Source organism: Alosa alosa, chromosome 5 (genome assembly GCF_017589495.1).
Source record: "Alosa alosa isolate M-15738 ecotype Scorff River chromosome 5, AALO_Geno_1.1, whole genome shotgun sequence".
Classification (NCBI taxonomy): domain Eukaryota; kingdom Metazoa; phylum Chordata; class Actinopteri; order Clupeiformes; family Clupeidae; genus Alosa; species Alosa alosa.
In genome coordinates, this window is record NC_063193.1 from 32,285,859 (window position 1) to 32,298,746 (window position 12,888).

The window sequence follows — 12,888 nt, forward strand, 5'->3', positions numbered from 1 at the left end:
TGGAAGTGTTGTGGCTTTAGCACATGAGTGCGGCCCACTCCGCTGCCGCCTTGTATATTTTGATTCAGTTCTATTTTTGTCGGTGCCGCTCAACAAAATGTATTATATCTCAAACCTTTGTCAGTTGTATCATTTCGGAACTGGTGCGCGTGGGCAACTGACGGAAAGTATCAGTGCAGTCAAGACGGCGCCCATATGTGGAGCGATTAAGTCGCGCGCTCTGGTGTGGGCTGTGGCCTAGATTCCCGCTCTCCAAGTAGGCTATGGTACAGCCGCAGTCCAGCACGCAGCATGTAGGCTAGGCGTCGGGGGGGGCTCGGAGCTCATTACCGCGGTTAGATAGGTTCTTAATCTCTGGAGGAGCGAGTCACATTTCTAACCCTCACATCTGCGTCTCGTCACAGAACTATGATATTCTTAGATGCGTTCTACATTTAAAAGCATGTCAAAGTCCGATCTGTTTCAAATAACTAGGCTGAGAAACTTTAAATCAAAAAAGTTTTTGTTCCCACTTTTCCAACTTCCCCCGTTAGCTTGACTTCTTTCACACAGTTCTGTGACTCACACACACTCATTTTCTTGACAGAGTTCTGTCTAACCTCTGACCTCTCGGCTACAGAGATCACTTCCTGCTCCTGGCCCACCAGCGGGGTCAACGGACTTCAGAGGAGGTCAAACATAAAGTCGGACGTGTTAGACCTTCAGTTTAGAGAGCGGCGGGGGAGGCCAATCGGGCCGTCTGAGCGTGCTCAGTCTCCTGGCTCCTCCTGCATCCCGAGAGTGGACCAGGCCACGGGAGACGCAGCGTTCCGCTCCCAGAGAGTTCCAGAATGGGCCTCAGGAGATCGGCAAGCCTCAGACGTCACGCGGCGCACGTAGCCCAGAGCGGCTCAGATAAAAGCACAATCACCGACTGATAGAATCTGCCCACGCCACCATACAGACACATTACCCAGAATCCTCTGCCTGCAGGAAGAGAAGGCCTTGGCTGGGCCCACATTACCCAGAATCCTCTGCCTGCAGGAAGAGGCCTTGGGCCCACGCCACCACACAGACACATTACCCAGCATCCTCCTGGAGACGGGAAACACTGAAGGGGGCTGGTCTGAAAACACAGACCCCATACGTACACAAACACACTCACACAAGTCAGGTGGGGAAAACGCAGAGACCCCATACGTACACGAACACACACACAGAGTTCAGGTGGGGAAAACGCAGAGACCCTATAGTGCACATAGCAGACAACATACAGGATGGGGTGGGGTCATTTTAGCCAGGGAGGGCACGTTCCCATACCAGTATTGATATTAGTTTAAATGTGTCATGTGCCCAGCCCTAAAGTGTACTCTGCTATGATGCCTCCATCCAATTCTGTGTGTGTGTGTGTGTGTGTGTGTGTGCGTGTGTCACAGTTTACTGTAATACCCCATATCCCACACAGCTTTCACAATATTGACTCTTCGTGTGGTATTTATCATTTACTTTTCCTCTTGTTTGCCCTGAGGAAGGCAAACGTGCAGTAGGAGAGAGGCAGTTATGTTGGCGTTTTGTTGCTGAAGCATTAGCAGTTTCCTGTCCAGATGATTGGCCTGTTATGAAAGCTCCTAAAAACAAATGACTTGTACACTATTTATTTGACATATTCAGGTCTAATACTGCAACACCACAAGCCGCATAGTAATCTTGAGCAGGTCCCCAAAAGCTGATGAATAGGCTACTGAAACGTCGGCCTAAACTGTAAATATGACGATGTCCATTTCTGGAAGTGTAATGATCGTCTATACTCCGGTTTTACCCGTTTTGGGTGCTGCCTGCCACTTATCCTTATTACGTCGGGATTCCGGCTAATTCCACTTTAAAAAAAACAAAAAAGCACTCGTATGTTTGGGGCAGGCTGTCTCCTGGGTGTGCACGACTCCTTGTGACTACGCTGCAGTGTGGGCCGTCGGGTCTACTGCTACTGTTTCCTGTTCGACTGGGTTGGCCAACGCATCGCCTGCCTGCCGAATACCGCTGGCAACGGGGTGTAAAGGAACGCGGCCGTGGACGGCCACAGATTGAGATGATAGAGGAGATTGGAACCTTTACTTCGAAATTCCTTTCCTGCAGTGTAGTCGTACGAGGAACGGCCTGACCAACAGAACTCACACCCATCACCACAGCAGGAAGCAGACTCTAGCACGACGGCTCGGCTTTCCCGCTGACGAAAACGTAACGCCAGTGCTAACAGAATATCACCCCCTGCACCCGGCAGGCCAAGAGCTTCTTTCATCATCAGAGACCTGGTCAAGTGACACATGCGTATCGGTTTCCCCACATTCAGACTGATAGCAGTGTGTCCATGTGTGTGGTTTGTGTGTGAGTGAGTTTGAGTATGTATGTGTACATATGTGTGTCTGTGTGTGTGTGTCAGTGTCTGTGTGCAAGCTTGTCTGAATGTGTGTGTGTGTGTGTGTGTGTGTGTGTACATATGTGTGTGTGGCAGTGGGTGTCTGTGTGTGCAAGCTTGTCTGAATGTGTGTGTGTGTCTGTACATATATGTGTGTGTGTGTGTCAGTGGGTGTCTGTGTGTGCAAGCTTGTCTGAATGTGTGTGTGTACATATGTGTGTGTGTCAGTGGGTGTCTGTGTGTGCAAGCTTGTCTGAATGTGTGTGTGTGTGTACATATGTGTATGTGTGTGTGTGTGTGTGTGTGTGTATGTGTGTGTGTCTGGTGGAGGCCGCTTTGAGGGCATGCTAAATAATGCAGGAGTGTGTGCCAGGCTCATGTAAAAGGCATGAGGGGTGAGAGTGGGGATAAACGCCGCTCACCTGAGCCATGTCACACACACTTTTACACCACGCTGCCCATCGCAGGCTCACACACACATGGCTCACAAACACAGCTACACACACGTCTACACAATCAGCTCACACACGGCTCCTACACACGGTTAACGGCAGGGTAACACCAGGTGAACCAACCATAAAGTAAACAGGTCTACTACTGTGGACTATTTACAAAAGAGTGTGTTACTTAGCACCAACACTATGACACATAGGCTAACATTCAGGTTATGATGACCAATATCATCTGACCACTATCATTAATTGGTCATGATTAGTACTATACTACTGATATCAATGGGTTATGATTACTATCATGTTTTTATCTGTGCTGTTTTTTTTAATTTTGTCTTGTAATTATTTATTTTGCTTTTTTTATGTGATTGTTATGACTATGTGAAGCACATTGGGCTACCGTTCTGTGTATGAAATGGGCTATATCAAGAAAACCTGACTTGGCTTGACTTTGCCATTAATATTAATGGTTTATGATTGTACTATTATAATACCATGCAATGTTCATGTGTTTTGACCATCTATGGCCAGTGCTATGCCACCATGCTTATGTCCACCGCTCAGTGTCCAGGAGTGTAAAATATGACCTTTGGTGTGTGTGTGTGTGTGTGTGTGTGTTGTCCTCCTGAAGAGCACCCTGCTCTGACTGCTCTGTTATCTGCAGGATGTCGAGAGCAAAGTGGCTCCTCAAACGGCAGGAAGACAAACTGACGCTGCCGAGCGCCGACCTCAGCCTTCAGATAAACGTGCTAACGTTTCTTTCACCGCCTGATGTCAGTGTGACGAATGTCCTCTCCGTCTTCTAATGGCCAAAGCCCACCAGTGGCGCGGGAACCACTTACACCAAGGTCCGTTTCCCCCCATGCATGGGGGACGGGGGACAGCTGAGCACTCCTTTGCATGGTTACCCAATATCCACCCTGGGAAAGACGGGACTGAATTCTCTGTGGCTCAGATGCTCAATGGGCCATAGCATAACACTGAGTGTGTGTGTGTGTGTGTGTGTGTGTGTGTGTGTGTGAGTCTGGATGGGTATGCATCGGAGTTTGTCTCCACGTATGAGATTGCACATGAATTTGTACGCATGATTCTCTAAGCGCGCGTGTGTGTATGTCAGTGTGTGTCTGGATGGGTATGCATCTGAGTTTGTCTCCATGTATGAGATTGCACATGAATTTGTGCGCATGATTCTCTAAGCGCTCGCGCCGTGTGTGTGTGTTTGTGTGTGTGTGTGTAAGGGTTTTAGTGTGTGCTAAATCAGGTACCAGGCCCAGACTTGCTCTGCAGAGGAAGCCGTGACAAAGACACACAGCTTTCCCATATCACCCAGAGACAAAGGGCTGAGGCTGGTCATGGAGGTGGGGGTGGGCTGCCGTGGTCACCACTCCGGGTCATAAATATGCACTGGCCATAGCCATGTTGTGTGGGACAGCTCTGCTCTGGCCATAGCCATGTTGTGTGGGACAGCTCTGCTCTGGCCATAGCGATGTTGTGTGGGACAGCTCTGCTCTGCTCTGGACATAGCCATGTTGTGTGGGACAGCTCTGCTCTGGCCATAGCGATGTTCTGTGGGACAGCTCTGCTCTGCTCTGGCCATAGCCATGTTCTGTGGGACAGCTCTGCTCTGCTCTGGCCATAGCCATGTTCTGTGGGACAGCTCTGCTCTGCTCTGGCCATAGCCATGTTCTGTGGGACAGCTCTGCTCTGCTCTGGCCATAGCCATGTTCTGTGGGACAGCTCTGCTCTGCGCTCTAGGGCTGCACCCCTTCCTGCAGATGCTATTTCTGTTGCTGTTTACATAAAGCTCAAGCAGTAGCTCCACTCCCCCTCTCACAGGGACAGGGACAGAGAGAGAGAGAGAGAGAGAGAGAGAGGGGGGCTCAGGGTGGTGGAGGGAGAAGGGCTCAGGGTGGAGAGGGAGAGGGGCTCAGGGTGGAGAGGGAGAAGGGAGAGGGGTGGAGAGAGAGGGAGAGGGGCTCAGGGTGGAGAGGGAGAGGGGCTCAGGGTGGAGAGGGAGAAGGGCTCAGGGTGGAGAGGGAGAAGGGCTCAGGGTGGAGAGGGAGAGGGAGAAGGGCTCAGGGTGGAGAGGGAAAGGGAGAAGGGCTCAGGGTGGAGAGGGAGAGGGAGAAGGGCTCAGGGTGGAGAGGGAGAGGGGCTCAGGGTGGACTCAGGGTGGAGAGGGAGAAGGGCTCAGGGTGGAGAGGGAGAGGGGCTCAGGGTGGAGAGGGAGAAGGGCTCAGGGTGGAGAGGGAGAAGGGCTCAGGGTGGAGAGGGAGAAGGGCTCAGGGTGGAGAGGGAGAGGGGCTCAGGGGCTCAGGGTGGAGAGGAAGAGGGGCTCAGGGTGGAGAGGGAGAAGGGCTCAGGGTGGAGAGGGAGAGGGACTCTGGTCACTTCTGACTGATGTCTCACCCCCTTGCCTCCGTGCTGAGAGGCATCTGAGGTGTTGCTGAGCACCTGCAGGGAACAGCACATGAGGGAGCGCCCTTATGGCTGTCAATCTTATGTCTAGACTGAACTCAATAGCCTTCAAGTGGCCTCGGCATGCTGTGTGTGTGTGTGTGTGTGTGTGTACACTGGTTTACAAGTGATCGTGCACTGATGAGTGAAAAAAAATGAGGGTACAAACAGATTAGCATCAGTATTAGTTCTGACGACTTCAGTGTGTGTGTGTGTGTGTGTGTGTGCACCAGGAGGTCTGACGACTTCAGTGTATGTGTGTGTGTGTGTGCACCAGGAGGTCTGATGACTTCAGCGAGGTGTGTGTGTGTGTGTGCACCAGGAGGTCTGACGACTTCAGTGTATGTGTGTGTGTGTGTGCACCAGGAGGTCTGATGACTTCAGCGAGGTGTGTGTGTGTGTGTGTGTGTGTGTGTGTGTGTGTGTGTGTGTGTGTGTGTGTGTGCGTGCGCATCAGGAGGCGTCTGGGAGCCTAGCAGCTCATCCACAGAGGGAGAGGAAGGGAGTAGTCTCAGGGTCACACACAGAAAAGATCCTTCAGTAGCAGAGAACATGGACTGGTTCTAACAGAAGAGGAGAACATGGACTGGTTCTAACAGAAGAGAACATGTGATGGTTCTAATTAGAAAACATCAACTGATTCTATGAGGAAGAGAAGAGAACATCTGCTCAGTCTGTCCAAAAGAGGAGAGAATGTGATGGTTCTAACAGAACCTGAAGAGAACGTGTGCTGGTTCTAAGTTCTAACTGAAAGAGAGGAGGTCGAGCACTGGATCTAACAGCAAAAAAAGAGAACAAGTTGGTTCTATCCTAAACGTAGAACCGAGGAGCTCCTGAAGGCTGTAACAAAAGGCCACAGAGAGCCGCGTCCAAAAATAACTCCTCCAAACACAGCTACGATTCATACGCAGTCATAATAAATTTCATTACACAACGCACAAAACAACAGTTTAAACGGGAGCAGACGTCAGACATTAGCCTAGAGTCTCCTCTCCTCAGGCTAACTGAATCAAGCCTGAATGGGGCTGGGATGGAGTGGAGTGGAGCACTCCTCTCCTGCAACCGGGGGCTGGCCTCCTCACCTCCCCAGTTTTTCCTCACAGGGGTCCACCTCACCTCCCCTCCCCAGCCACAGTTTCTCCTCATGGGGAGGGTGGTGGTGGTGAGGGGTGGGGTGTTGGCACGGCATGACACAGCTCAGACTCGAGCCCATGATCCTTAGCTCAGCCCGTCGGCTAAGACTTCTCCTGCCTGCACGCTGGACCAGATGCTTCCCTGTGGCTTCTCTCGGTGTGCCCTCATGCGGCACTGGGACGCCGCCCTTGGAGCTTTACAAATGGAGACTGTGGAGAGCACACACACTACATTCCATATGCAGGACGGGCGGTTACATGTGGCCAAAAGTGTGCCAGAGCTTTATATAGGTCTGGGTCGTCCCTCACGAGAGAGGCGGCTCGTCTGGCACTAAGAACTAGAGCACATCATAGAATGGCCACAACACAAGGACTCTACAGAATTGCAGTCCAGTTAATTTCACAGAAGTCAAATATGTAGGCTAACAGACACTATATTTTCCTGCAAAACCTCAGTCCAGATACAAACAGTGCCAAACACACACACATTCTCTCTCTCCCACGGTTATGCTCACACATTCTCCCTCACACACTTTCTCAAAAAAATAAAGATAACAATTTCCGTGACAGCTGGATGCTACTACAGTTTTCTTCCACTTTTAGAGTCCTGCAGCAGATTTAATGTGTCTGGTTGGTTGCATAAAACAGCCGATCCTGTATCCCTTGAGGATCAATAAAGTATCTATCTATCTATCTATCTATCTATCTATCCCTTTAACCTCCAGGTTCAGATGTAGGAAAGCAGAAAACCGGCCTTAGACAGCCTGCGGGGAGGCTCTCAAATCAGTATACTAAACCTGAAATAATGAACAGGAATGTACTAGCAAATCAGTATACTAAACCTGAAATAATGAACAGGAATGTACTAGCAAATCAGTATACTAAACCTGAAATAATGAACAGGAATGTACTAGCAAATCAGTATACTAACCTGGCATAATGAACAGGAACGTACTATTTGAAAGAAAGCGCTGGTGATCCTACTGTGGCTTGGTTTGTGAGGACTGATCTGACACTCCCAAACAACCACAAGCCTCCCACACACACAGACACACACACACACACACACACCACTTGGGCTGAAGTGTGCTGTGCTTATGCTAGCCATGGGACTTTGCTGAAAATGGCCAGGACTCTAAAAAGGCATGCAGCGCTTGCAGCAAATAATCATGGGTGATAAATCTTTCATTTGAGAGGATAACGTTGCACAGCGTCCACTGTATACACTACACAGTGTGCTACTTAAACATCCATCTCTCACACACACACACACACACACACACCCCTCCCTCCTACTCAGATCTCTGCGTGATGTTTTACACACTGACCTAGAGCATACAGGTTTTTCCGTGACGTGGTGCAGCATTAGCAGTGTGTGTGTGTGTGTGTGTGTGTGTGTGTGTGTGTCTGGGGGATCATGGCTTTCACGCTCCACAGGTGCGGTAGGCAACAGGGGGGAAGAGATGGTCTAGTATGGGCCTGTCCTCCACTCCACACATGGCCTCTCACACACACGCAGTCTACCATCAGATCCTGCCCATAAAAAGAGAGCAGAGACGCTACGCACGCGCGCGCACACACACACACACACACACACACACACACGTGACCAAGGGGGGAGGGGGTCTCCATCAGCAGGAAGATGGCTTCTTAAAGGAAAAAAAACCTCCTCCACACACACACACACACACACACACACACCACTTCTTCCTCATCGGCCCTTCCGCCTCCAAGCTGCATACCTGAGATGGGCAGTACAGGAAGAAGAGCTGCTGGAGGATGAAACCGTACGACAGGTTTGGCATCACTGCCGCCCGCCCGCGCCCGCGCGCGTGTGTGTGCGTGCGTGCGTGCGTAGATGTGTGTTTGAGAACGTGTGTGTGGGGAGGTACGACTCATGCTTCCTATAGGTGGAGTGTCTCTCAACACTGGAAATGACAAGCAGTTAGTCATAGCCTAGCTCATGCTAGTAAGCCATACAGTGTTTCACCATAAGCCATGGTGTGTCCGTGTGTGTGTGCATGTAAGTGTGTGTGTGTGTGTGTTACACCAAGTATGTCATAGTCAAAGGGCCACAGTCTTGCAGGCACAGTGTGTTTCGGATAGTGAAATGTATGCGTGTGTGCATATGTATGACATGTATGACGTGTCTGTGTGTGTGTGTGTGTGTGTGTGTGCGTGCAGTCCAAATCAGGCCGACAAGTCAGTCACTGGATGATAAATCTGTTGTTAGACTGAGTGGTCACTGTCCAATGTCATCACCCTTTAGAACTCCACCCCCCCCCCAGGACTCCACTACCCCAACACCCCCCCACACACAGCCCTAGGGCCTGCTGGACATTTGGAGCAGTGTCAGGACCTTCTACTTCAGGCTTTGTCCACATCTGGTAAAGTAAAATAAAATCACCAAGTAAAAAAAGACTGAGGACATATATGTCCACCCCCACCCCAGTGTCCCTGTGTGTGTGTGTGTGTGTGTGTGTGTGTGTGTGTGTGTGTGTGTGTGTGTGAGTGAGTGTTTGGACAGATGAGACAAGCGTAGTAAAAATAGAATCCTGAGAGCCGTCAGAGCCAGATAAGATCTGTTTACAGGCATCCCCCATCCTCCAGCCACAATGGGAGCTGACATGTTTTCAACTAGTGCCAAATATGGCCAGGGGAAACGTGGTCCTCGGCCAAATTTCCATGAGTGCCGGCACCTCCCCCTCCTCCCCCCCCCCCTCCCCTCCTCGCGCACAATAGACCGGGAGCCCAGGCCGGGCTTAAGTTCAAAAACAACACAGCAGAACTTTCCCAACCCTCAGCTTCAAGAACCACCTGCTTCTTAAACAATTACAATCACGCAGTTTGCCACCCTAACCACAGATGATATAGCCTACAACTGCATATGACTAGAAGGCACACAGTGTCACAACTTCACAGTGAGACGGACAGTCATGCTCTTGCACAAAGCAAACTATTTCAGTAAACTTCTTCTGAATCAACCCCATTCTTCCTGCCAATGCAAACATTAGATGCACTTCTTCATGTCATCGCTTAGGCTAATGCAGGTGAAGCATGGCATGTTTACGGACATGAAACATTTCATACACAGATGCATATCAACGGTGCTTTGCATAAATAAAATCAAAAGGGAAATCAAAAAGGAAAAATAAAAACCGAAGTGCTTCAAGACTCCCTAAAACCTGTGTGTGTGTTTTGACTCCTAAAACCTGTGTGTGTGTTTTGACTCCTAAAACCTGTGTGTGTGTTTTGACTCCTAAAACCTGTGTGTGTGTTTTGACTCCTAAAACCTGTGTGTGTGTTTGGACTCCTAAAACCTGTGTGTGTGTGTTTGGACTCCTAAAACCTGTGTGTGTGTGTTTGGACTCCTAAAACCTGTGTGTGTGTGTGTGTGTGTTTTGACTATTTTTCCTCGAGGGCCCACGCCATGCCGACACACTCTGACAAGCGGCGGGCGACAGGTTTTGGCCCGGCGACGACTCTGATATGGCGCAGCTCCGGGCCAGACGTTTGAGTCGGGCCAGAACCTGACCCGTACCTGCCTGAGACTGATGCCATTTGGGACGGGTCCCCATCTTCGCCCCCCAGCCTGACCCGAGGACCGCAGGCCAATGTGAGGGTCGGAAGGGGGTGGTGGGGACGTGATTAAGTGAGGACAGCTACGCACAGACTCCTGGCTGGAAGACACTCCTACAGGAGTGGACCCGGCAGGTCCTCACCAACACGGAACCCGACCTGGTCAAGCATCAGCCTCACCTGGGTTCCTATGCTGACAGAACAAACATCCTGCCGCTGCAGCCCCCAAATGGAGCCCTGCGGTAGGCTAACCCTCTACTGGACTTCTCCCTGCTGCCCAGTGCTGGATCCCATCCAGCTCCCCACTACTGGACCTGTCCTGCAGCAAAGCCACAGTCGCTGAAAGCTCGGGGTCACTCGCTGTGATGGGCGTTGGAAGTCACAGCTTTTATCTATGGTTGCTGTTATGGTTATGGAATTTGGCAGATGTTTTTGTCCAAAGCGACTAACAGTAGGCTACATCAACTTAATCTAAAACATGTGTGCCAATGAATTACTGTAGAATATGTCCTTATAACATCATCATTAATCCACATCTAAAACTATTCTCTGAGCGGCATTCCTTAATCCGGTGAGTAGCCGAGCTCCTCTATGTGCTATCTAAATTTAGATTAAATGGATAACACTTAAAACAATTATTAAGAAAGTGCGGTGCTTTTAAACTACGTTCGTTCGACAGGTGATACCCGAAACTATGCCGTCTTTTATTATAACCACAGTATAACTAGGCTACGGAGGTCAACATGTCACCCAAACAAGTAAAAAAGTAGATTAAAACCACTTTTATTTGCTTTTTTATTGTGATGTTTATAGTCTCCCTTACACACGTTACTCGAGTAAGCACCTCCAAAGAAACGTATTGTTATGAATTTGTTTCTCGACTTGGCGGTAGTACTTTTAAACGTGACATAGCCATTTCCTGTTTGATTTGAATACACACACAAACTGTGATAGGTGCTCAGCCGCCCGCGGGTTCAGTCGGTGAGCCAACGTCCCCAGCTCACACATCAGGCCGTGACAGCTCACTTTGGATGGGGGAAAATAGAACTCAAGGCCGCGGGATAGGCCCGCTGCAATACTGTTGGATACAGTTGTTTCCAGCGAATTACTTTCTGTCGGTAGGATACGAGAACACGCCCAAGTCATGTTCTGGCCAAGAAGCGACATTACATTGTAATTTTACGGCTCTGGACCCAGATATGTTTTGAAGTGTGTGCGAAATACTGTACTTCTACTTCTTCAGCTCGCAGTCCGAAGAAGCCATTTCAAGGAATAGGGGCCATCTGTAAACGCCCCTCTTAATTTTGAATTAGCTTCAAGCAGTGGGCAAAGTAGCTTAGTTACCACCTCACATACCAAGAACGTGTTTGTCAAGACTTGAAACAACCAATTAGTTCCTCGATATCGAGTTGCCCGTTATCACCTGTAGAAATTGCAACTTTACCTCAATAGGTTAACATTACTTTGTCATATTCTAGTAAAGACAGATAAATTACAACACAGTGTCTTGTTTCAAGCTAATTTACGCGCACGCACAATCTACAGTAGCCTAGGTTTGAAACAAAAACCCTACCTTATTAAACCACCAAGCGCCTGTAAAACAAATGTTTGGTTAAAGAGGCTACTTACATTGTCAAATAAAGATCCAACATTGGCAGTCACCAATAAGATGTCGGTGTAGCTTTCCATGATAAAGATCGAAATTCCAGAAATAGTCCAAAGGGATAAAGCAGGCAGGCGCTCCTTCTACCTCAAAGAAAACGCGTTGGCGTTGAAAATTACAAACAGCTTACAGACAAGATTATATAGCTCTATCTATCTGGCGCTGAGGACATAGTTCACAGACTCCTCATATCGATTGGCATCGTTCATCGTGAGTGTTGCTACACCGCAATAAGAATTGTCGTAGGCTATTCAGGCTTTCGCTGAAGGAGGCAGAGCAATGTCTTGATTCTTCAGATCGTCGTAGTAGCTGAAGCAGCCATGTCGGCTCAACGACACCGCGCGGGGAGGATTTCTGCAGGTCTCCTCATGATAATTGGACTAGGCTCTTAGGTTCTTAACAGACTTAACCGGGCTCCTTTGCATCTGCAGTAGTTCCTGGCTCGCCGAAGGAGGTGAAGCCGCTGTTTTGTGCCTCATGTCCTCCGGAGCTCCGCCTCGTCAATGCAGCGCTAACGTTACAGGCTACGACACTCAAACAAGCATACGGTCGTAGCACGCAGGCACGTTTCTGCATAGGCAAAGCCCACGTTACCTTTTAATAAATTCAATATTTTAGTGAGCAAGACGTCCTTGTCCTACTTTTTTTTAATTTCATAGCCTACTTTCCAGGAAATTCAAAGACACAGAAGGCGTGCTAGAGGTCAAAGCTGTAGAAACACAACTTTCATACACCAGACTCTTGTGTAATAACAGAGCAAGTGACCCAACTAATTTTGAACGGATCACCAAATTATCTGTGTCCCAGAGCTCGTTCAGTTTTGGCTGGGGGCCCCGCAGCAGTTAGCCTCACTGGGAAACCACAGCACTAGATGTTACAGATCTCTTAGAAGGTTATCCTAGTTAGTTGTGTTAAATGCACAATGCTTTTTCTGCACAGAGTTCAGTGTTCGGGGTCCCTGGAAAGACGGATCAGTCAGTGTGATTAGCCATTTGGGCAAATTCAGGAGGCTTAATGGTGGGATCCGCTGTCGTGAGGGCGCTGCACTCCACAATTAGAATCTAAAAATATCCTGTTTTCGGCAAACCCCATTATTCACTTCCAGCCCGCACTAACACAATCACTTCCTGGCCCTTAAGAATTCCTTGGAAACGGTCAACTTCCTGGTGAGTGTCCAAATCGACACCCTCGTTGTGTTCCCCTTCTTTACAT

At 49.3% G+C, this 12,888-nt stretch overlaps 1 protein-coding gene across 1 annotated transcript in view; it reads right to left on the reverse strand.

Moving 5' to 3' along the window:
- The window catches only part of inpp5l (inositol polyphosphate-5-phosphatase L), a 47,441-nt gene extending 35,218 nt beyond the window's left edge, over nucleotides 1-12,223 (reverse strand). Inside the window, exon 1 of the mRNA XM_048242531.1 lies at nucleotides 11,643-12,223. Coding sequence (XP_048098488.1) covers nucleotides 11,643-11,702 — 60 coding nt within the window. The 5' untranslated portion in view covers nucleotides 11,703-12,223. The remainder of the gene's footprint in view (nucleotides 1-11,642) is intronic.
- Nucleotides 12,224-12,888: the final 665 nt, after the last annotated feature.